The sequence below is a fragment of the Pseudophryne corroboree genome, chromosome 8 (genome assembly GCF_028390025.1).
Source record: "Pseudophryne corroboree isolate aPseCor3 chromosome 8, aPseCor3.hap2, whole genome shotgun sequence".
NCBI classification, from domain to species: Eukaryota; Metazoa; Chordata; class Amphibia; order Anura; family Myobatrachidae; genus Pseudophryne; species Pseudophryne corroboree.
In genome coordinates, this window is record NC_086451.1 from 442,767,253 (window position 1) to 442,792,549 (window position 25,297).

A 25,297-nucleotide genomic window follows, 5' to 3' on the forward strand; every position below is an offset into this window, starting at 1 on the left:
ATAAGGTTCCTCGTTCATTGCCTATCGGTCAACTCATGCCTTTAGCCATTCCTCTCAGGCCATGGTCTCATATTTCCATGGATTTCGTGGTGGACCTTCCCCTTTCAGCCGGATTTCGAGTCATTTGGGTGGTAGTGGACCGTTTTAGTAAAATGGCCCATTTCATTGCTCTTCCCCGATTACCCACTGCTCAAGGGTTGGCAGTTTTGTTCCTCCGTCATGTGTTCAGGCTCCATGGTTTGCCCACTGATGTTGTCTCTGATCGGGGTCCGCTATTCATCGCACGATTCTGGAAACGTTTTTGTGCCTCATTGAAGATGAAACTGTCTTTAACATCTGGTTACCATCCATAGTCTAACGGGCAAACCGAATGAGTCAACCAGTCATTAAAACTGTACTTACGCTTGTATTCGGCCAAACTCCAGAATGATTGGTCCGAGTTTCTTCCTTTGGCCGAATTTGCTTATAATAACTCTTGTCATTCCTCCATCAAGGAGTCCCCATTCTTTTCAGTCTTTGGTTTTCATCCTAGAGCCAATTCTTTTTTCCATCATTCTCCAGTTTCCCCGTTGACTTCCCATCTCAGAGCAATTTGGAGAAAAGTGCACCTTGCCCTCAGAAAAGCGGCCTTCCGAGAAAATAAGAATTTACTTACCGATAATTCTATTTCTCGTAGTCCGTAGTGGATGCTGGGAACTCCGTAAGGACCATGGGGAATAGTGGCTCCGCAGGAGACTGGGCACAAAAGTAAAGCTTTAGGACTACCTGGTGTGCACTGGCTCCTCCCCCTATGACCCTCCTCCAAGCCTCAGTTAGGATACTGTGCCCGGACGAGCGTACACAATAAGGAAGGATTTATGAATCCCGGGTAAGACTCATACCAGCCACACCAATCACACCGTACAACCTGTGATCTGAACCCAGTTAACAGCATGATAACAGAGGAGCCTCTGGAAAGATGGCTCACAACAACAATAACCCGATTTAGTTAACAATAACTATGTACAAGTATTGCAGACAATCCGCACTTGGGATGGGCGCCCAGCATCCACTACGGACTACGAGAAATAGAATTATCGGTAAGTAAATTCTTATTTTCTCTGACGTCCTAGTGGATGCTGGGAACTCCGTAAGGACCATGGGGATTATACCAAAGCTCCCAAACGGGCGGGAGAGTGCGGATGACTCTGCAGCACCGAATGAGAGAACTCCAGGTCCTCCTCAGCCAGGGTATCAAATTTGTAGAATTTAGCAAACGTGTTTGCCCCTGACCAAGTAGCTGCTCGGCAAAGTTGTAAAGCCGAGACCTCTCGGGCAGCCGCCCAAGATGATCCCACCTTCCTTGTGGAGTGGGCATTTACAGATTTTGGCTGTGGCAGGCCTGCCACAGAATGTGCAAGCTGAATTGTACTACAAATCCAACGAGCAATAGTCTGCTTAGAAGCAGGAGCACCCAGCTTGTTGGGTGCATACAGGATAAACAGCGAGTCAGATTTTCTGACTCCAGCCGTCCTGGAAACATATATTTTCAGGGCCCTGACAACGTCCAGTAACTTGGAGTCCTCCAAGTCCCTAGTAGTACCACAATAGGCTGGTTCAGGTGAAACGCTGAAACCACCTTAGGGAGAAATTGAGGACGAGTCCTCAATTCTACCCTGTCCGTATGAAAAATCAGGTAAGGCTTTTATAAGATAAAACCGACAATTCTGACACGCGCCTGGCCGAAGCCAAGGCCAACAGCATGACCACTCTCCATGTGAGATATTTCAAATCCACAGATTTAAGCGGTTCAAACCAATGTGATTTTAGGAACCCCAAAACTACATTGAGATCCCAAGGTGCCACTGGAGGCACAAAAGGAGGCTGTATATGCAGAACCCCCTTGACAAACGTCTGAACTTCAGGAACTGAAGCCAGTTCTTTCTGGAAGAAAATCGACAGGGCCGAAATCTGAACCTTAATGGATCCTAATTTTAGGCCCATAGACACTCCTGTTTGCAGGAAATGCAGGAATCGACCCAGTTGAAATTCCTCTGTAGGGGCCTTCCTGGCCTCGCACCACGCAACATATTTACGCCAAATGCGGTGATAATGTTTTGCGGTTACATCCTTCCTGGCTTTGATCAGGGTAGGGATGACTTCATCCGGAATGCCTTTTTCCTTCAGGATCCGGCGTTCAACCGCCATGCCGTCAACGCAGCCGCGGTAAGTCTTGGAACAGACAGGGTCCTTGCTGGAGCAGGTCCTTTCTTAGAGGTAGAGGCCACGGGTCCTCTGTGAGCATCTCTTGAAGTTCCGGGTACCAAGTCCTTCTTGGCCAATCCGGAGCCACGAGTATAGTTCTTACTCCTCTCCGTCTTATAATTCTCAGTACCTTGGGTATGAGAGGCAGAGGAGGGAACACATACACTGACTGGTACACCCACGGTGTTACCAGAGCGTCCACAGCTATTGCCTGAGGGTCCCTTGACCTGGCGCAATACCTGTCCAGTTTTTTGTTGAGGCGGGACGCCATCATGTCCACCTTTGGTTTTTCCCAACGGTTCACAATCATGTGGAAGATTTCTGGGTGAAGTCCCCACTCTCCCGGGTGGAGGTCGTTCCTACTGAGGAAGTCTGCTTCCCAGTTATCCACTCCCGGAATGAACACTGCTGACAGTGCTATCACATGATTTTCCGCCCAGCGAAGAATCCTTGCAGCTTCTGCCATTGCCCTCCTGCTTCTTGTGCCGCCCTGTCTGTTTACATGGGCGACTGCCGTGATGTTGTCTGACTGGATCAGCACCGGCTGACCTTGAAGCAGAGGTCTTGCTAGGCTTAGAGCATTGTAAATGGCCCTTAGCTACAGGATACTTATGTGAAGTGATGTCTCCAGGCTCGACCACAAGCCCTGGAAATTCCTTCCCTGTGTGACTGCTCCCAGCCTCGCAGGCTGGCATCCGTGGTCACCAGGACCCAGTCCTGAATGCCGAATCTGCGGCCCTCTAGAAGATGAGCACTCTGCAACCACCACAGGAGAGATAGCCTTGTCCTTGGTGACAGGGTTATCCGCTGATGCATCTGAAGATGCGATCCGGACCATTTGTCTAGCAGGTCCCACTGGAAAGTTCTTGCGTGGAATCTGCCGAATGGAATTGTGTCAGGAATCGACTTACCAGACTGGCATCCGTCCGCCGCTGCGGACTCCGTCCTGGCTCCCTGCGGTCACCTGTCGCCTATGCCCCTGCCATGGGACATCATCAAGGTCCTGGGAACACTCCTGAGCCAGCGGGCGTGTGCGCGCCGCGTCCCCGCTGGGCCGCGGCGTGGGCGCCGCCATGACAGTTTCCAAACAGCTAGTATGCTGCGGCCAATCCGGTGCGTGGCCGCACCCACTGTCCTTTCCTCCATCCAATCCCTGCACACCATGGGGTATATAGGAGGCTACAGTTTCACCTCACAGGCATCCTGGACTTTGTGTCATTCTGACAACCTGCATGAAAGGATCGACTCCTGTTTCTCCTGAGTTCCTGGTTCTCTGCTAAGAACTTATACTCCTGGTGATTCTGCTTTGCTCCCGTGGAACTTCAAGGCTCAGCAATACCAGCAACCTGCATTGGGCTTCACACTCATCACCACCTTGTGTGCTTCAGCCTGCAGTTGAAGACTAAACTCCAGGTGTGTTCATTCCTCCACCTGTGACACAGCTTGCTGCTGCCAGTGCCTCATCACCTGCACTGTGAGTTGGTCTCCTGCTTATGCTCAGGTTTGCAATATCCATCTACTGCCTTAGTTCTCTGTTTTAAAACCCTGCTCTGGTTTCTAAACCAGAATCATTTCATTGACATTCATTCTGTTGTTTTATATTTCCGGATATGATTTCTCAAGTCACCTATCATCCATTACCATAGACTATTTGTTATCATTCCAAGTGTTTGACTTTCTCATCTGATTTATTATTTCTGCTGCATTTCTGTTTAAACTTATCTGCTAAATAAAATACCATTGCGCTCATGCGCAAGAACGTGATACAACCTCCTCGTCTCTTTCCTCCTACCTCCACTGACCCACTAGCGCCCCCTCCGGGGACACAGACCAAACACAATCTGACAGTAAGTCCAGGATCGATGGACTCGGATGGTGGACGGAGTGTGGGGTCAGAGGCCTTGCAAAATCTGGTCTCCCGTCTGGATGGTCAAGAGGTTGCGCAGCAGCAGATGCTTCACTTTCTACAAGGGATGTCCTCCCGATTGGATACACTGCAGCAATCCCTGCCAAGTGTACTCTCACCTACTGTTACCCCAGCACCTGCCAGTGCTGTAAGTTCTTCTATGTCGGCTGCATCAGCTCCAGTGTCTCGTCTGCACCTGCCCGTGCCGAGCAAATATGATGGCAGTCCTAAATTATGTCGCGGGTTTCTTAATCAGTGCGAAATACAGTTTGAGTTATTGCCACATAACTTTCCTACACCAAGGTCCAAGGTTGCCTACATCATTTCCTTACTCTCTGGATCTGCTCTGAATTGGGTGTCTCCTCTGTGGGAACGTGCTGACTCTCTGATCAATAACTACTCAGACTTCGTGTCAACCTTTAGACGGATCTTTGACGAGCCTGGTCGTGCAACATCAGCTTCGGCAGACCTGATCCAACTTCGTCAAGGTAACCGAAGCATGGGACAATATGTCATCCAGTTCCAGACGTTGGCTGCAGAAGTCCAATGGAACAACCAAGCTCTGGTAGCAACCTTCTGGCACGGACTTTCGGATCGGATCAAGGACGAACTGGCAACCCGTGACATCCCTGTTCAACTGTCTGACTTGATCTCCCTGTGTATAAAGCTGGACTCTCGCATCCGCGAACGCAATAATGAACGCGCTCGGAGTGAACCTCGCAGAGTAAGGTTCATACCTTCTGTACAGTTTCAGCCTCCTTCTTCTGACGAGCCTATGCAGGTAAATAGGTCCCGCCTAACCCCTGAGGAGCGGGCAAGAAGATTACGAGAGAGGCTTTGCCTATACTGTGCTGCTGCGGGTCATCAAATTAACTCCTGCACGATGCGTTCGGGAAACGCCAGATCCTGACTTGTAAGGGAGGAGTCAAGTTAGGATCATTCAGTCAAGCTCCTTCTCAACAAGATCTCATTCTTCCAGTGACGCTAGAAACTTCCGTTGGGCTCCAGTCTGCGTCAGCATTAGTGGACTGCGGTGCTGCAGGAAATTTTATCACCCAAGCTGCGGTAAACAAATTTTGCTTGTCTACCTGTGAACTCTCTTATCCTGTATACATTACTGCTGTGGATGGTAGTAGAATCTCTAAAGGGAACATTTCACATCAAACTACCCCAGTGGTTCTGGGAGTTGGATTTCTCCATTCAGAAGTGATCAAGTTCCTGGTCATCCCTCAAGCCACCCAGGAGATTGTCTTGGGCATGCCTTGGCTTCAACTACATAACCCACAGTTCGACTGGACAACGTTGCAGCTTACCTCATGGAGTTCACACTGTCATCATTCCTGCTTAGCCCAAGTGTGTCCCATCAAGTCTACCGAAGTAAAGTCACAGCTAACACTCCCAGCAGCTTATCAAGACTTCGCAGACGTCTTCTGTGAAAAGGCTGCTGATATCCTGCCGCCCCATAGGGAATGGGATTGTCCCATCGATCTCCTTCCTGGCAAGAAGCCACCCAGGGGGCGCACCTACCCTTTGTCTGTTCCTGAAACAGAGGCGATGAGTAATTACATCAGAGAGAATCTTCAGAAAGGATTCATCCGTCCGTCATCATCACCCGCTGGTGCAGGTTTCTTCTTCGTCAAAAAGAAGGATGGTGGACTACGTCCATGCATTGACTATCGGGGTCTCAATGACATTACCATCAAGAATAGTTATCCTCTACCACTTATTACCGAACTTTTTGATAGAGTTAAGGGGGCTCGCATCTTTACCAAGTTAGATCTCCGCGGTGCCTATAATCTCATCAGAATCCGGAGTGGTGACGAGTGGAAGACAGCCTTCAACACTCGAGATGGCCATTATGAATACCTGGTAATGCCATTTGGGTTAAGTAATGCTCCAGCGGTATTCCAACACTTCGTGAACGAGATCTTTCGTGATGTCCTGTATAAGTACCTTGTTGTTTACTTAGATGATATTCTTATCTTTTCTCAAGACCTTCCATCTCATCGTCTACAAGTCTGTGAAGTTCTCCGACGTCTTCGTGAGAACCGTCTCTACGGGAAATTATCTAAATGTACCTTCGAAGTTCCCTCTATACCCTTCCTGGGGTATATAATTTCCGGATCGGATCTTCAGATGGACCCGGCAAAATTGGAAGCCATTGCCAATTGGTCCATTCCAAACTCCCTCAAATCTATCCAGCGGTTCCTGGGTTTTGCCAACTATTATAGAAAATTTATTCGAGGATTCTCCACTCTCATCGCTCCTATTACCAACCTGACTCGGAAAGGGGCAGATCATTCCAACTGGTCAGAAGAAGCCTTGGCAGCCTTCCGGAAGATCAAGCTAGCCTTTATGTCTGCTCCAGTGCTGTCACAGCCAGATGTCAACAGGCCGTTCGAGTTGGAGGTAGATGCCTCTACAGTTGGGGTTGGAGCTGTTCTCTCCCAGAAGGGATCTGATGGGAAAGTTCACCCTTGTGGATTCTTTTCTCGCAAGTTTCTTCCCGCAGAAGCTAACTACTCCGTGGGAGATCAAGAGTTACTGGCAATCAAACTGGCTCTCGAGGAATGGAGATATCTCCTAGAAGGGGCTAAACATCCGTTTAACATCTTCACGGATCATAAAAACCTGCTATACCTAAAAGCAGCTCAGTGCCTTAACCCTCGCCAGTCCAGGTGGGCTATGTTTTTCTCACGTTTTAATTTTAGGCTTCATTTCCGCCCAGGTTCACTGAATGTGAAAGCCGACGCATTATCCCGGTCCATGGAATCAGAAGAGGGAACATCTGACTCTGTGCCACATTCCATCCTGAGTCCCGTGGTTTTCGCTGCCTCTCAAGTCTCTCCAGCTCCACCTCCGGGTAAGACTTTTGTTTCCCCAGAACTCCGTCCCAAGTTGCTAGCTTGGGCCCACCAATCCAAGTTCACAGGTCATCCTGGTGTCCTGAAGACATTCAAGTTCCTTTCTGCGTCATATTGGTGGCCGAAGATGAAAGTGGACATCCAGGATTTCGTGGCATCCTGTCCTAAATGTGTGCAGCACAAGACTCCTCGTCAGTCTCCAGCAGGTCAGTTACAACCCTTATCTGTCCCTAATCGTCCTTGGTCTCACCTATCAATGGATTTTATCACTGATCTTCCACCTTCTCAGGGACATAACACTATTTGGGTTGTAGTGGACAGATTTTCCAAGATGGCTCATTTCGTTCCTCTCCAGGGTCTCCCTTCAGCCCCGAAACTTGCCCAGATCTTCCTACAGGAGATCTTCCGTTTACACGGTTTACCCTCCGAAATAATATCTGATCGGGGGGTACAGTTTGTAGCAAGGTTTTGGAGGGCCCTCTGTTCTGCCATGCAGATAAAATTGAAATTCTCGTCATCATACCATCCTCAGACGAACGGGCAGACAGAGAGAGTCAATCAAGAACTTGAGACTTTCCTAAGGCTATATGTAACATCCTCCCAGGATGATTGGTTCAATCTGCTCCCATGGGCCGAGTTTGCCCATAACTTTCGTTACCACACTGCTACAGACACGACACCTTTCTTTGCAGTCTATGGGCAACATCCCCGGGTACCTGAATTCCAAGAACTCCCTCACATGGATGTTCCTGCTGCCACTACTGCTCTGACTCAGTTTTCCTCCATTTGGAAAAGAATTCATGTTTCCCTCAAAAAAGCCTCCAGTCGATACAAGATCTACGCCGACCGCAAGAGACGTGCGGTTCCCCATTTGAAACCGGGGGACAGGGTTTGGTTATCAACCCGCAACCTTCGTCTCAGGGTCCCATCCATGAAGTTTGCACCACGCTTCATTGGTCCATACCCTATTGAGAGTGTCATCAACCCAGTGGCTTACAAGTTGAAATTACCACCTTCACTTCGTATTCCTAATGCCTTTCACATTTCTCTCCTCAGACCTCTAGTCCTAAACCGCTTTCAGAATACTCTTCCAGCAGGTCCCAAGGTTCGAACTCAGCGGGGCGTGGAATTTGAGATCAACAAGATTCTGGACTCTCGTTGCCGGTATGGACGTCTCCAGTACCTGGTCGATTGGTTCGGTTATGGCCCAGAGGAGAGAAGCTGGGTGAATTCATCTGATGTCCATGCTCCTAGGTTGGTCCGTGTCTTCCACAGCACTCATCCCTCCAAACCACGTGGGTGTTCGGTGTCCACCCCTAAAGGAGGGGGTACTGTCAGGAATCGACTTACCAGACTGGCATCCGTCCGCCGCTGCGGACTCCGTCCTGGCTCCCTGCGGTCACCTGTCGCCTATGCCCCTGCCATGGGACATCATCAAGGTCCTGGGAACACTCCTGAGCCAGCGGGCGTGTGCGCGCCGCGTCCCCGCTGGGCCGCGGCGTGGGCGCCGCCATGACAGTTTCCAAACAGCTAGTATGCTGCGGCCAATCCGGTGCGTGGCCGCACCCACTGTCCTTTCCTCCATCCAATCCCTGCACACCATGGGGTATATAGGAGGCTACAGTTTCACCTCACAGGCATCCTGGACTTTGTGTCATTCTGACAACCTGCATGAAAGGATCGACTCCTGTTTCTCCTGAGTTCCTGGTTCTCTGCTAAGAACTTATACTCCTGGTGATTCTGCTTTGCTCCCGTGGAACTTCAAGGCTCAGCAATACCAGCAACCTGCATTGGGCTTCACACTCATCACCACCTTGTGTGCTTCAGCCTGCAGTTGAAGACTAAACTCCAGGTGTGTTCATTCCTCCACCTGTGACACAGCTTGCTGCTGCCAGTGCCTCATCACCTGCACTGTGAGTTGGTCTCCTGCTTATGCTCAGGTTTGCAATATCCATCTACTGCCTTAGTTCTCTGTTTTAAAACCCTGCTCTGGTTTCTAAACCAGAATCATTTCATTGACATTCATTCTGTTGTTTTATATTTCCGGATATGATTTCTCAAGTCACCTATCATCCATTACCATAGACTATTTGTTATCATTCCAAGTGTTTGACTTTCTCATCTGATTTATTATTTCTGCTGCATTTCTGTTTAAACTTATCTGCTAAATAAAATACCATTGCGCTCATGCGCAAGAACGTGATACAACCTCCTCGTCTCTTTCCTCCTACCTCCACTGACCCACTAGCGCCCCCTCCGGGGACACAGACCAAACACAATCTGACAAATTGCTTCGTAGGAAGCCACCATTTTTCCCAGGACCCCTTGTGCATAGATGCACTGACACTTGGCCTGGTTTTAGGAGGTTTCTGACTAGTTCGGATAACTCCCTGGCTTTCTCCTCCGGGAGAAACACCTTTTTCTGGACTGTGTCCAGGATCATTCCTAGGAATAGAAGACGTGTCGTCGGGATCAGCTGCGACTTTGGAATATTGAGAATCCAACCGTGCTGCCGCAACACTACTTGAGATAGTGCTACCCCGACTACCAACTGTTCCCTGGATCTTGCCCTTATCAGGAGATCGTCCAAGTAAGGGATAAATAAAACTCCCTTCCTTCGAAGGAGTATCATCATTTCGGCCATTACCTTGGTAAAGACCCGGGGTGCCGTGGACAAACCAAACGGCAGCGTCTGAAACTGATAGTGACAGTTCTGTACCACAAACCTGAGGTACCCTTGGTGAGAAGGGTAAATTGGGACATGGAGGTAAGCATCCTTGATGTCCAGAGACACCATATAATCCCCTTCTTCCAGGTTCGCAATCACCGCTCTGAGTGACTCCATCTTGAATTTGAACCTTTGTATGTAAGTGTTCAAGGATTTCAGATTTAAAATAGGTCTCACCGAGCCGTCCGGCTTCGGTACCACAAGCAGCGTGGAATAATACCCCTTTCCCTGTTGCAGGAGGGGTACCTTGATTATCACCTGCTGGGAATACAGCTTGTGAATGGCTTCCAATACCGCCTCCCTGTCGGAGGGAGACGTCGGTAAAGCAGACTTTAGGAAACAGCGAGGGGGAGACGTCTCGAATTCCAATTTGTACCCCTGAGATACCACCTGAAGGATCCAGGGGTCCACCTGTGAGTGAGCCCACTGCACGCTGAAATTCCTGAGACGGGCCCCCACCGTGCCTGGGTCCGCTAGTGAAGCCCCAGCGTCATGCTGAGGACTTGGCAGAAACGGGAGAGGGCTTCTGTTCCTGGGAACTGGCTGTTTGCTGCAGCCTTTTTCGTCTCCCTCTGCCACGGGGCAGAAATGAGGAGCCTTTTGCCCGCTTGCCCTTATGGGGCCGAAAGGACTGCGCCTGATAATACGGCGTCTTCTTATGTTGAGAGGCTACCTGGGGTAAAAATGTGGATTTCCCAGCAGTTGCCGTGGCCACCAGGTCCGATATACCTACCCCAAATAACTCCTCCCCTTTATAAGGCAATACTTCCATATGCCTTTTGGAGTCAGCATCACCTGACCACTGCCTCGTCCATAACCCTCTTCTGGCAGAAATGGACAACGCACTTACTCTTGATGCCAGTCGGCAAATATCCCTCTGTGCATCACGCATATATAGAAATGCATCTTTTAAATGCTCTATAGTCAGTAATATACTGTCCCTATTCAATATTTTCAGTCAGGGAATCCGACCCCGCCACCCCAGCACTGCACATCCAGGCTGAGGCGACTGCTGGTCGCAGTATAACACCCGTGTGAGTGTATATACATTTTAGGATATTCTCCTGCTTTCTTTCAGCAGGTTCCTTAAGGGCGGCCGTATCAGGAGACGGTAGTGCCACCTGTTTAGACAAACGTGTGAGCGCTTTATCCACCCTATGGGGTGTTTCCCAACGTGCCCTATCCTCTGGCGGGAAGGGGTATGATGCTAATAACCTTTTAGGAATTATCAGTTTTTTATCGGGGGAAACCCACGCTTCATCACACACTTCATTTAATTCCTCAGATGCAGGAAAAACTACAGGCAGTTTTTTCTCACCAAACATAATACCCTTTTTAGTGGTACTTGTATTATCAGAAATATGTAAAACATTTTTTCATAGCCTCAAACATGTAACGTGTGGCCCTACTGGAAGTCACATTCGTCTCTTCATCGTCGACACTGGAGTCAGTATCCGTGTCGGCGTCTGTATCTGCCATCTGAGGTAACGGGCGTTTTAGAGCCCCTGATGGCTTTTGAGACGCCTGGACAGGCACAAGCTGAGTAGCCGGCTGTCTCATGTCATCATTTTTGTCACGTAATTCCTTCCATAAGCTCAGCCACTCAGGTGTCGACTCCCTAGGGGGTGACAACTCCATTACAGGCAATTGCTCCGCCTCCACACCATTTTCCTCCTCATACATGTCGACACAATCGTACCGACACACAGCACATACACAGGGAATGCTCTGATAGAGGACAGGACCCCACTAGCCCTTTGGGGAGACAGAGGGAGAGTATGCCAGCACACACCAGAGCGCTATATATATACAGGGATAACCTTATAGAAGTGTTTTTCCCCTTATAGCTGCTGTTTTATTAATACTGCGCCTAATTAGTGCCCCCCTCTCTTTTTTAACCCTTTCTGTATTGTAGTAACTGCAGGGGAGAGCCAGGGAGCTTCCCTCCAACGGAGCTGTGAGGAAAAATGGCGCCAGTGTGCTGAGGAGATAGGCTCCGCCCCTTTTTCGCAGACTTTTTCCCCGCATTTTTATGGATTCTGGCAGGGGTTAAAATACATCCATATAGCCCTGGGGGTTATATGTGATGTATTTTCGCCAGCCAAGGTGTTTTTATTGCTGCTCAGGGCGACCCCCCCCAGTGCCCTGCACCCTCAGTGACCGGAGTGTGAAGTGTGCCTGAGGAGCAATGGCGCACAGCTGCAGTGCTGTGCGCTACCTTGGTGAAAACTGATGTCTTCTGCCGCCGATTTTCCGGACCTCTTCTTGCTTCTGGCTCTGTAAGGGGGCCGGCGGCGCGGCTCTGGGACCGGACTCCGAGGCTGGGCCTGTGTTCGGTCCCTCTGGAGCTAATGGTGTCCAGTAGCCAAGAAGCCCAAGCTGGCTGCAAGCAGGCAGGTTCGCTTCTTCTCCCCTTAGTCCCTCGATGCAGTGAGCCTGTTGCCAGCAGGTCTCACTGTAAAATAAGAAACCTAAAACTAAACTTTTTCTAAGAAACTCAGGAGAGCCTCCTAGAATGCACCCTTCTCGGCCGGGCACAAAAATCTAACTGAGGCTTGGAGGAGGGTCATAGGGGGAGGAGCCAGTGCACACCAGGTAGTCCTAAAGCTTTACTTTTGTGCCCAGTCTCCTGCGGAGACGCTATTCCCCATGGTCCTTACGGAGTTCCCAGCATCCACTAGGACGTCAGAGAAAATACATTTTCTGATAGACTCCAACGTCCTTGCACTTTTAAGGTGGGAGATAAGGTATGGTTGTCAACTCGTAACATCAAGCTCCGACAACCCTCGGCTAGACTGGGACCTAAATTTATTGGACCATTTCTTATTATTAAGAGGGTCAACCCAGTTGCTTTTCGGCTACGCTTGCCAAGATCTCTCAGAATTGGAAATACTTTCCACTGTTCCCTGTTGAAACAATGTGTTTCTTCCAGGAGATTTCCTCGGAGGACCTTCCAGGGTAGATCTCCAGTGGATGTGCAGGGACAACAGGAGTACTTGGTAGAGAAGGTTTTAGATTCTAAAGTGTCCCGAGGCCGGCTTTACTTTTTGGTTCACTGGAAAGGCTATGGTCTGGAGGAAAGGTCTTGGGTCCTGGATAAGGATCTGCATGCCCCTAGACTCAAGAAGTTGTTCTTTCAGGAATTTCCTCAGAAGCCTGGCTTTAGGGGTTCGTTGACCCCTCCTCAAGGGGGGGGTACTGTTAGGCGCCGCGGTCCTGGACTTCCTCCCGGTCCGGCGCCTAGCAACTAGGGACGCCGAGCGCACTTAGCCGCCGGGTCCCTAGCAATGCTGGGACGCCGTGCGCGCTAAGCCGCTGGCTCCCTAGCAACGCTAGGACGCCGGGCGCGCCGAGCTGCCGGTACCCTAGCAACGGGGTTGCAGGGTGGATTAAATCACTGTGCACACGTTTCTGGTCGTGCAGCAGGGCAGCTGCACGACATTGGTGGTAATCAGGCTCTGGACTCTGATTGGGGAATTCCCTGTTAAATGCCTTCTCAGTGCCTCACACAGACGCCGGTGATAGCTTCCTGCATGCTGCTCATGTTTGGTTTGTATCTGTTCCTGGTCTGCTGTGTCCGGTCGTTACAGTCTTCAGAGTTCCTGAGTCTTGGTGTTTGTCATCTCATCCCAAGGAGTTCTCCTGGTCCTCATTTATCTGTGACACTCTATTGAGGATCTCGCTTGGTTCCGTGAGTGAAGGCTCTGCCGTGTGCTGTGGCCTAGGCCGCTTAATATTGTTTGCTGGTTTTGGAGCATTTGCGGAGGTATCCGCTTCCACAGTCCTCTCTGGTACTCGGCGGTGCCGTGTAGGAGAGTGGACAAGTGGAGTATTTTGGATGTCCTTTTCCCTGGCGAAAATCCGCACATTCTTTAGTTTTAGGTTTGTTAGTAGCCCCTGGCCTTGTTGTTTAGTTAGAGCAGGCATGTCCAAACTGCGGCCCTCCAGCTGTTGAGAAACTACATATCCCAGCATGCCCTGACACAGGTTTAGCATTCTCTGACAGCAAAACTGTGTCAGGGCATGCTGGGATATGTAGTTTCACAACAGCTGGAGGGCCACAGTTTGGACATGCCTGAGTTAGAGGGCCCCTTGTTATCTCCCTGTCTCGGTTCACTCTTTGTCTCCCATTAAGACCTGAGGGGGCATCAGAGTTGGGCAGACGTAATCCGCATTCAAACGCGGCTGCCATGGGCTCAAGAAACCATAGTCTCGCAAGAGTGTACTGACAGCACGGGCGAGACAACGGAGATAGGGTTTACCCCTCCCTTTCAAGCACCTGAAGTATATTGTCAAGTTGATATGAGCAACTTACATTCTGTTTTGCTAACGGAGATAGGGTGCCAGGGGCTATTCCCATTCCTTTCCCCTTTCCCAGCATTACGTTCCGGTATTCAGGTCTCTTCACATAAGATCACCCCAGACCTGAGTACTAGAATCGTAACACTTAGCTCCTTTTGCTTACTAACTACAATATGTATATCGCACTAGTTTTGCCCACACACGGGACCCGGTCCTCACAAATCTCTCCTCTGTGCGGCTGGGTTCACCCATCCCCCATTCGGCCTTTACGGTCGACGTCGGACAAATTAGGCCCGTAGGCCTGTTCCTTCCTTGGGTCCGACCTGTGAGAATGGATTCTCTATGTTTGCTAATTGCAATTGCTATCATATGCCTGTTTCTCCTCTGTTCTCCTTCTATTTCTCTTCTTCTTTCTCAGGTTTCCTTCCCTTCTTTTTCCCCTCTTTCTTTGGGGGTCCCACTGGTGCGCTTCCGTCTGATTGGTGCTCCACTTATATTCCATGGTTATTAGAATAGTTTCCCTGAACACGAAAGGTCTGAACAGTCCACACAAACGCTCTCTTATTTCAGTCCCTTAAACAACTCAGAGGCGATGTTATATTCCTACAAGACAAAAGAGGTGTTTTTCACACCCCAACTCCCGGCGCAATTAAACCAGTTCTGTTCAATTGAACTTCAGCTGCACACATTAAAAGGATTAGCTAAATCCTCAAAAAGTTTTAGAAAAAAGGAAAAGAGAACAATGGTGCGCTTGAATTAAAATATATACTGCATAATAATAGGTGTCCGCCTCTACTCACTGCTGAAATCAGTAAACAAAGAGTCTTGAGGAAGTCCCGAGCTGTGACGGGACGAAACGCGTTGACGTCATTTCCCTGTCTGTCCACACACTGACGGAAGTATCCACACGTGCTGTTTCCAGCGTTCCTATCCGAGACGCTGACCGGAGCTCCCGCTGTCCGCTTGCCAGAACCTGAGAGTGTGCTATCTCCAGCGGTCACACTGCAAGCGGCAATTTGGAGCCATACTAATTCACTTGCCCGCCAGGACTGAAATTAACAACTATATACCGGCGGTAGGCGCTATATTTGGAAGCTGTAAAGGACGTGTATCTCTCTGGGTGCGTACATCGTAACACTGGACATTCCCGCAGGTTCGGGTAAGAATACAGCAGCACTCCTCTGCACTGGGACGCCAGTAGCAGGAGGATCTGAGAGACTTATGATACAGTTTGTTGGCAGTTGTCACAGCCTTGATACATATTGATGTGACACATTTGGATGTAACAGATTGGATGAGTCTGTTTAGTGTCACATAAATACATTGTTGCTATTAAGGTTACAATTACACTGTTGCTGCTAATCCTTTACAGTGCCAGCGGATACTATCTGTCTTCTATTAGAGTGTGTGGAACATACAGATTTTAAGTTTATTTATGTATGTATGTGTGTCAATTAATTGGAGTAAAAAATTGAATTAAATTAAAGCAGACTCTTTGTTTACTGATTTCAGCAGTGAGTAGAGGCGGACACCTATTATTATGCAGTATATATTTTAATTCAAGCGCACCATTGTTCTCTTTCCCTATATTCCTACAAGAGACTCACTTCTCTGGCGCTTCACACCCTGAACTTAGGTCTAAAACCTTCCCCACACTTTCCATTCTTGCGATCCTATACGCAAGAAGAAGGGGGTCTCTATACTCTTTGCTAGCCACCTGGCTTTCACCCCCTCCGATATATTGAGGGACCCTGAGGATAGATATCTGTTGTTAGTGGGGCTGTTGACTGGGACCCCCTACACATTCTTGAATGTTTATGCTCAAAACCAACTACAGGCCCCCTTCTTCCATACCCTGAATAGCCTCCTAGCTCTGCACAGACGCGGTAATGTGGTTTTGGGTGGGGATTTTAATGTGACCCTGGATAGTGCTCTGGACAGCTCTAAACCTCTGCCCAGATCAATGCGCTCCTCTCATTCACGTAACGCAGCTGCTTTGAATCTCTTGCTGTCCCGACACCTTCTCTTCGATGTATGGAGAGTGAAAGAGTCGGACACTCGGGATTACACCTACTATTCCCCTATTTATGATGTCTATACAAGATTGGACATGCTCTTTTTGAGTACAGAGCCTGCTCAATGCATTCTTGACACCTCCATTTACCCTAGCACGTGATCAGACCACGGCCCGGTCACGGTAGACATCCCGGGCCCACACCCTCCCGCTCGCCACCCTACGTGGCGGTTAAATGACAGAATCCTTCTTAATCCCCAAACGAAAACCCACATAGCTGCCGAAATCTCCCACTACTTTAATACAAATACATCTCCGACTATTTCTCCTATGTTACTGTGGGATGCCCACAAGGCGGTCTTACGCGGATGCCTGATTAGTGCCTCCTCTCATAATAAGAAGACTAGAGCCAACCGTATCCGGGAACTCTCGGACTTGGTCACATCCCTTTCGCTGAAACACAAAACGTCAGGGTCCGATGCGGATCTTTCTGCTTTGTCCTCTGCCAAGGGCGAATTGAACATGCTCATGACGGCTGAGGTGGAAACTAGCTTGAAATGGCTCAACCAGTCTTTCTACGAAAAGGGGGATAAGGCTGATCGGCTGCTAGCTTCTAGGCTTCGGACTAAACTAGCAAGGAACGACATTTTGTCTATTCAGTCTTCCCCTGGTAAGAAAACGTGTGATCCTAAATGAATCACAAGACTTTCTCTCGCTTCTACAAGAAGCTATACAATGCTTATAGGTCCTCACATTCTAGCCCGGATTTTCTTGCGGACGTTCGTGCCTTTCTGTCCCACTGCCATCTACCTTGTTTGTCCCCAACGGTTTCCGCGGAACTAAATGCTAGGATCTCCGATGAAGAAATTGCCACCGTCGTTAAAGGTTTGAAATCTAACAAGGCTCCCGGCCCAGATGGCTTCTCAGCTGCCTACTATAAAACTTTTCTGCCCCAGCTTATGCCCCATCTTTCAACCCTCTTTAATGCTGTCCTACGGAGAGCTTCTTTCTCCAAATCGGCTCTGGAGTCCAGGATTATAGTTATTCCCAAGGAAGGCAAAGATGCATCCAACTGCGGTAACTATAGACCTATATCGCTACTTAACTCTGACATTAAGATATATGCAAAAATCTTGGCCCTCCGATTGAACAGCGTATTGCCCCACCTTGTCCATAATGACCAGGTGGGATTTATACCTGGTCGCTAAGCCCGCGACAATATGAGGCGGGTCATCAGCCTTGATCACCATATCAACCTTACACATACCCCTGCTCTTTTGCTTTCTCTGGACGCGGAGAAAGCGTTTGACAGGATAGGTTGGCACTTTATGTTTGAAACTCTTGCTCACTTTGGCTTTCAGGGGGAATTTCTCACGGGGATTCAGGCTCTGTACTCGGATCCATCTGCACGGGTCTCCGTAAATGGAGTGCTGTCGGACCCTCTGGGTATCTCTAACGGCACCAGACAGGGCTGCCCACTCTCGCCCCTGATATTTGCTCTAGTAATAGAACCGTTGGCAGCACGCATCCAGACTTCGACCGACATTGGGGGGTTAAAGGTGGGGAGCTCAGTTTATAAGATCTGCCTGTTTGCAGATGATGTCCTTCTTTCGCTTTCTTCACCGCACACTTCTTTGCCGAACCTTCTCAATCTTCTGTCTGAGTACGGGCATATATCGGGATATAAGGTTAATTGGTCTAAAACAGAAGCTCTCCCCTTTCACATTTCTTCTACTCACTTAGCCCGCATGCAATCCAACTTTAAATTTTCTTGGTGTGCTTCTAAAATCCGATACCTGGGGATCTTTATTACGCGCCGCTACGGTGACCTATATAAGGCGAACTTCGCCCCCTTGCTTCTCAACATTAAGGCCGATCTCCATAAATGGCAGTCCTTGATTATATCCTGGCTGGGACGTATCATAGCTCTGAAAATGAATATAACCCCCGCCTACTTTATCTGTTTCAGACGCTGCCTGTGAAAGTCCCGGACTCCGTCTTGGCGCAAATTCACTCTTGGTTTCTCGCTTTGTTTGGAGAAATAAGGTCCCTAGGATAAGTTTCTCCACCTTACGCAAACCTGTACAGGAGGGTGGAAGAGGCTTCCCAGATATCCGCCTTTACTATCTGGCCACTTATCTCAGCCAAGCTGTCACTTGGTTTGCCCCCGCTCAGAACATTCGATGGCTCCAGCTGGAATCTGCACTGGGCCATACTACGTTTTTGTCATCTTTACTCTTATCCTCCCCCAAGGCCAGATCCCCTCATTTGCAACTGCACCCTGTGCTGTAATTCTCCTGCCAGATCTGGGACTACTGCACTCGGCGCTTTCACCTACTGTCATCCCCCTCTTCTCTTACCCCTTTATGGGATAACCCTTCTTTCACACCGGGTCAATCTCTGACTCCCTCTCGCCCATGGTCGGAAAGGAATATCCGCTTTGTACTGGATGTACTGTCTGAGGGTACGTGCGCGTCTTTATTGGATATCATAACAAAATATAATTTCACGGAAGCTAACCCCTTTACCTATTTCCAGATAAGACACTTTGTCTCTTCTATATCGAATTCTTCCCCGTTCCAACCTTTATCCACTCTGGAGTCATATAGCTATCATAAACCGCTTGCTCGAGGAATCATCTCCTTACTTTACTCCCTTCTTCAGGTTTGGGGTCAGTCGACGACCCCGGCTTTTGTTCTCCAGTGGGAGCGGGACCTAGGTCCACCGCCTGCTGACCATGACTGGTCGGATGTTTTCACTGCTGCCGCACAATCCTCCATCTCAACACTAGTAAAGGAAAACGCTTACAAAATATTATATAGGTGGTACTTTGTCCCCTCTAGACTCCACAAGATGTTCCCTTCCTCTTCGCCCGCGTGCTGGAGAGGCTGCGGCGGCCATGGCTCTTTCCTCCACATCTGGTGGACGTGTCCCAAGATCATGTTATTTTGGGACTCAGTCGCACACCTGATAAGTACAGTGCTCCAGTCCCAGATATCTAAAGACCCATGGTCCTTTCTGTTGGGCCTTCCCATTATTAACACACCTCCAAATTTCGGTAAATTACTGACACAGATTTTAAATGCTGCTCGCTGCTCAATTGTCCTCCATCGGAAACAGAGGGAGGCCCCCCTATTAAGTGGGTCATTGATAAAGTATGGTACTTCACAAGCATGGAAAAAATCACTGCATGCCTTCATAACAGATCTTTCCAGTTTCTCTTGATTTGGGAATTATGGTTCAACTCTCAAGCTCCAGCACATAGAATAAGCTCCCCTGTGGGTTCCGCGGCACTCCTACTGTGATTTTGGTAGTCTCGTAACCTATCGAGTAGGTGTGTGACCGTCCTTAATATTACCTTTTCGTGTACCTTAAGTATTACCTTCTGTTTTACACTAGCGCTCCGAGTGGTATTTGCTGTATAAAGAGGCGCATCGGCGGTCCCTCCGACTATGTCTCTTCTCTCCCTACTCTATACTTTCCTCGCCTTTCCCCTCTCTTCTTTTCTCTTTTCTTGCTTGCTCTTTATCCTTCTTCTCTCTACTGTTACAGCCACGAGATTGTTTTTTTTTTTTGGTTCCTATTTAATCGGAGTGCTTTGGTCGCTCTCGGTGTATATGTTATCTCTATTTCTTTTATTATCATCGTGATGTTTTTTTATTATGGGAACCCCATGATCTTTGTTTTTCAATTATATCTCTGCTTTAGGTATAATGTTGTTTTACGGATGTGCTCTCCCCACGTGTTGTGGGGGGCTAATGTAACCCTATATAACTTGAAAATTAAATAAACAATTTAAAAAAAAAAATTGTGCAGTTTCAGAGTAGCTCCAGACCTACTCCTAGCTTGCGATCACTTCAGACTGTTTAGTTCCGGATTTGACGTCACAAACACGCCCTGCTTTCGGCCAGCCACACCTGCATTTTTCCGGGCACGCCTGCGTTTTTCGAACACTCCCTGAAAACGGTCAGTTGACACCCAGAAACGCCCCCTTCCTGTCAATCACTCTGCGGCCAGTAGTGCGACTGAAAAGCTTCGCTAGACCCTGTGTGAAACTACTTTGGCCGTTGTGAAAATACGTCGCACGTGCGCATTGTGCCGCATGCGCAGAAGTGCCATTTTTTTTGCATCATCGCTGCGCAGTAAACATTTTCAGCTAGCGATCAACTCGGAATGACCCCCCATGTGCAGTGCAGGTGGGGCAGATATAACATGTGCTGAGAGTTAGATTTGGGTGGGTTATTTTGTTTCTGTGCAGAGTAAATACTGGCTGCTTTATTTTTACACTGCAATGTAGATTTCAGTTTGAACGCACCCCACCCAAATCTAACTCTCTCTGCACATGTTATATCTGCCCCCCTGCAGTGCACATGGGCCCTCATTCCGAGTTGTTCGCTCGCTAGCTGCTTTTAGCAGCTTTGCACACACTAAGCCGCCGCCTACTGGCAGTGAATATTAGCTGTGCAGAATTGCGAACGAAAGGTTTGCAGAATTGCGAATAGAATAGCGATTAGAAATTTCTTTGCAGTTTCCGAGTAGCTCGAGACTTACTCTGCCACTGCGATCAGTTCAGTCAGTTTCGTTCCTGGTTTGACGTCACAAACACACCCAACGTTCGCCGCGACACTCCCCCGTTTCTCCAGCCACTCCCGTGTTTTTTCCAGAAACGCCAGCGTTTTTTCGCACACACCCATAAAACGGGCAGTTTCCACCCAGAAACACCCACTTCCTGTCAATCACACTACGATCACCAGAACAATGAAAATTCTTCATTACGCTGTGAGTAAAATACCAAACTTTTGTGCTAATTTACTTGGCGCAGACGCACTGCGAACATTGCGCATGCGCAGTTTGCGACTTATCGCACCGATGCGAAGAAAAAGAACGAGCGAACAACTCGGAATGAGGGCCATGGTTTTGCCCATCTGCTAACAAATTTGCTGCTGCGATCAACTCTTAATTAGGCCCTTAGTACAAAAACCTAATCCTTTTGTGAAGTGGAAATGATTGTGTGCCAGTGGCATATCACAACGGGTGCAGGACAGACACATTGGGGGTCATTCCGAGTTGATTTTAGCAGCCGTGCAAACGCTATGCCGCCGCCCACTGGAGAGTGTATTTTAGCTTAGCAGAGGTGCGAACGCATGTGCAGCCGAGCTCTGCAAAAACAGTTTGTGCCGTTTCAGAGTAGCTCTGAACCTACTTAGAGCTTGCGATCATTTCAGCCTGTTCATGTCCGGATTTGACGTCATACACCCGCCCAGCGAACGCCCAGCCACGCCTGTGTTTTTTCAGACACGCCTGCGTTTTTGCAAACACTCCCTGAAAACGGTCAGTTAACACCCAGTAACGTCCCCTTCCTGTCAATCTTCCTGTGGCCGTCAGTGCGACTGAAAAATTTGCTAGAACCTGTTCACAGTCACAACGGGCTTTGTACCCATACGTCACACATGCGCATTGCGGGGCATGCACAGGCGCAGAAATGCCAATTTTAGCCAGATCGCTGCGCTGCGAACAACGGCAGCTAGCGATCAACTCGGAATGAACCACATTGTGTAGTGCACTGCAGCCGGACCCCATTACCTTCTCCTGCAGCACGTTAGGCGCTATTTAGAGCTGGACGCAGCACGCGTTTGCATGCATCGGCCGCATCCAGAACATCTATACTGCGTGTGTGCGACCCTTCACCATGAGGATGGGGCTGCAGTGTGATTGACAGCGGCGGCCCTTCACGAGGCGGAGGGCGGCATTGGGGGTAGGGCAGAGTGGGACGAACGAGGGAGTGCTTTGACCATCTTTGGAGCAGCTGCGTGATGTCACATGCAGCCGCTCCAATGAAAAAAATGTCGGCCAACCGCCTGACAGCTCAGCCAGACTGAGGGTACCTGGGGTCAACCTTTGTTTGATGCAGATGCATCGGGAGGTCTGCCCATCACACATGCGGAGCGACCTTGCCCTGTGCTGGGTGGCCCCAGCATGTGAGGAGATGGGCGCAGATTTGGCCGGGTATACAGCGATCTGCGTCCATCTCTAAATCGGGTGCTATTTCATTAGTCACACTGAGGAGATCTGTAAAACCTGCACTGTTAGGGGTCCATGAGGGCCGGAGTTGGGAAACACTGTCTAAGGTGCATGTTGGCAGGACTGCAGTTCATCAACTGACTGGCTTTGTTTAGATGACATGTACGTAGGCTGTATAAGTGGAATGTGTAGGTGAGTTAGGCACAGGTGCTTTGCGCTGTAAGACGGAATGTGTGCAGAACCCTGGCGGCACACTCACCGCAGTGTCTGACTGGGGCATGAAGGGCCCACCGGGGGAATGCAGTTATAGGGGCCCATGCTTAGGGGTGTGGCCAGCCTACAAAGGGGGTGTGACCAGCCTCCACAGAGGCTTGAAATACACAATAGTCTAGTGCAGTGTATTGCAACATGTCTACCATGTATAATACAAGTGCACAGTCTGGAACCTGATCCCTAGAGGAAGGAGTGGGTACTCAGGCAGTGGGGCCTACCGGTGGTTTCCCTGGTACCCCTGTGGGCCAGTCCGACCCTGACTCACCGTCTGTCATAAGCACAATTACATTTCTGGTGTTCTTGAATTTTTCTGCTTCTCTTAGTTTTTGCAGAGACAGCATATTATGAACCTCAGCCAGAGCTGCGCGTGTGTTTGTCCCTTGTTTATCGGCGTGTTCTGTGGACAGAAAAGAAGAAAGGGTGAGAAAATGAGCAACAGGAATTGTGATAAGAATGAAGTCACATAAATGACTGAGAAGAGTAAAACCCCATTTGCTGCAATACTGCAACAGAATATCGGTGAACTGGCTGAATATCAGTGTGTGTGGCCCATAAATGCCCATGATGCAAGAATGCGTTAAGAGTGACTTGAATAAAGCAAATTGTTTACTGACATCAGCAGTTTTGCCCAGCTTTGCAAAATGTGTTGTGGTGACCAGGACATGGACGCAGGTCATGTCATAGGGGAGTCCTTGTTTGGTCGCATCTGATGCATGCGGATGCGATCCATACTGAATAAGTCCCTAATCTGGACTTGAACACTTTATTTCTTTCTCTACAATTTACATGTATAGGAGTGTTATGCAGCAGCAGCTCCTACCTTGGTGGAGGAGGAGGGCTGCCGCTGGAGCTGCTGCCAGGTCTCCCACAACTTGTCCCCGCCGCGGTCTGGGTCATGGCATCTGTGATATGTGCAGTTCACAGACGCCGCAACCCGGCGCATGTGCAGTAGTGGTGGTGGTACTGTACATGCGCAAAACCATGGCTACTGTGGACTGCATCGGCTGCAGTCCATAGAAGCCGGCTAGGGCTGACAAAGCAGGGAGATGGCTTTCAACAGGAAGCCAGCTCCCTGCCTATGGCAGCCTGGTCTGGCAAGAAAAAACTTCCATTAGGACTGTCCTTTGTGTTTGTGACTGGCAGGTAGGACGTCACTGCCAGTCACAGTGAAGCCAGTGCATTCTCATGGATTGCATCTGGCGTCACTGACACAGGGTGGGGTGGCAGATTTTACCTGGGGGGGCTGCAGTCCTGCAGCCCATAGGTAAAAACTGCCACTGGTGTTATGTCAGGAAAACCTACCTAAATAAAATGTCAGTGGTGGGTACAGATATTTCCTCATACATCATTGCTGCAGTCATGCCAGACAGCCTCTCTTGGCACAGGTCCCGGTAGAATCTTCCAGCATTGGGAGTCTTTTTTGCTGACAATGAGTCTTATGCCCCTCAAACAACTGCAGGCGAGATCACCCAATACCCCGACACTGCCAACCGAATGATACATTGGGAAATTGGGGAAATGAAGCATGTTAAAAAATGCCCGATTCCCCAAACCTCAACATGTTTAATATTCCCAATTATGGTGGCCAATCCCGGGATCGGGATCAGCGGGATCCCGGGATTTAGGCCCAAAAATGGCCGGGATTCAATTCCGGGATTGGAAGCTCCAATCCCGGGATTGAGGGATCAGCACTGAGCGTCCAAAGGACGCTCAAACGCTGCCCGGCTTCCTGCTTCTGGGTCCCCAGCACAGCATGAGAGGTCACACTGCGCTGTTAACTGCTGCTGGGAGCCGCCAGCAGCGTTCACAGGATGTTCCCCTCTCGCCCGCCCCCGGAATATGGTGAGTTATATGTGCGGGGCAGGCGGGGCGGGGTGGAGCGAGGGGGCGGCCACCTAGGTAAAAGCCAATCCCGGGTATCCCGCGAATACCAGGATTGGCCATTTTTCAATCCCGATACCCGGGATTGAAAAAATGGCCCAGGATTGGCTTCCCTATTCCCAATCCTCCAACGCGATTTCCTGGGGATCGGGGTATTGCCCCAATACATTGCTAGTGTATGGGATTCTTTATGGTGCCCATACATCAGCAATCACAATTTACAGATTTGTAGATTTTGAGATTTTTTTCCCAGATCTTAACATTCCACAATCCATCTGACTTTGCCCATACATTACAGATTTGTTTCAGTGATCTGCAGATATTTTCCATCCGAAAACTGCATCTTCAAATCTTGAAAGTGCCCATACACAGGGCAGCCAGCAGGGGGGGACCGTGTGGACTGGAATCCTGAGCCCTTATAGAGAGGAGGTCCCGCCCCTGGCACCTTCAGCCAAAACCTGGAGAGCTGCACAGGCAGCGCAACAACAGCGGGCTGATGCGCAAGGAGTGCATCCAATTGTACAGCGCAGCGGAATTTGCTGCGCTATATAAGAAACTGTTAATAATAATAATAAGGAGGACTTATAACAAGCCTTCCCTGAGCATCAGCTCTGTGAATCGTTCCTGCAGGTCCGCAATGTTCCACCTATATGTAACGTCATGATGTGTGACATCACATAGGGGTGGAACGGTGCGGAATAATCTTTTTTTTTTTTTTTTTGGGTGGGGAACCCTGTCTATGTTGACAGTCTCGGGCCCCATAATTTCTGATGGCAGCGCTGCCCATACATCACCTCAATTGAAGGTCATTTTACTAGTCATATGGAGATTGAAATAATGGGCAGTACTACTATTACTGTCCGCTGCCCCTACTCAATTCTTGATCTACCACCACAATAAATCCTTCTGTTAATAGACTAAAAAAATAACTAAAATGAGTGGGATCTCCCTCCCAAAGTATAACCAGGTTAAAAAAATACAGGAAACAAAATGTGTAGGGGCCCCCATATTTAATAAACCAGAACCATGCTCTTGGAGCCGGCCCTGGTTCTGAAAATATGGGA

The 25,297-nt window shown here is 49.1% G+C and overlaps 1 protein-coding gene across 1 annotated transcript in view; it reads right to left on the bottom strand.

Annotated features, from left to right (window-relative positions):
• LOC134949511 (complement factor B-like) overlaps nucleotides 1-25,297 on the bottom strand; it is a 295,509-nt gene that overhangs the window by 142,984 nt on the left and 127,228 nt on the right. Inside the window, exon 8 of the mRNA XM_063938124.1 lies at nucleotides 22,618-22,749. Within this exon, the coding sequence (XP_063794194.1) occupies nucleotides 22,618-22,749 (132 nt within the window). The remainder of the gene's footprint in view (nucleotides 1-22,617; nucleotides 22,750-25,297) is intronic.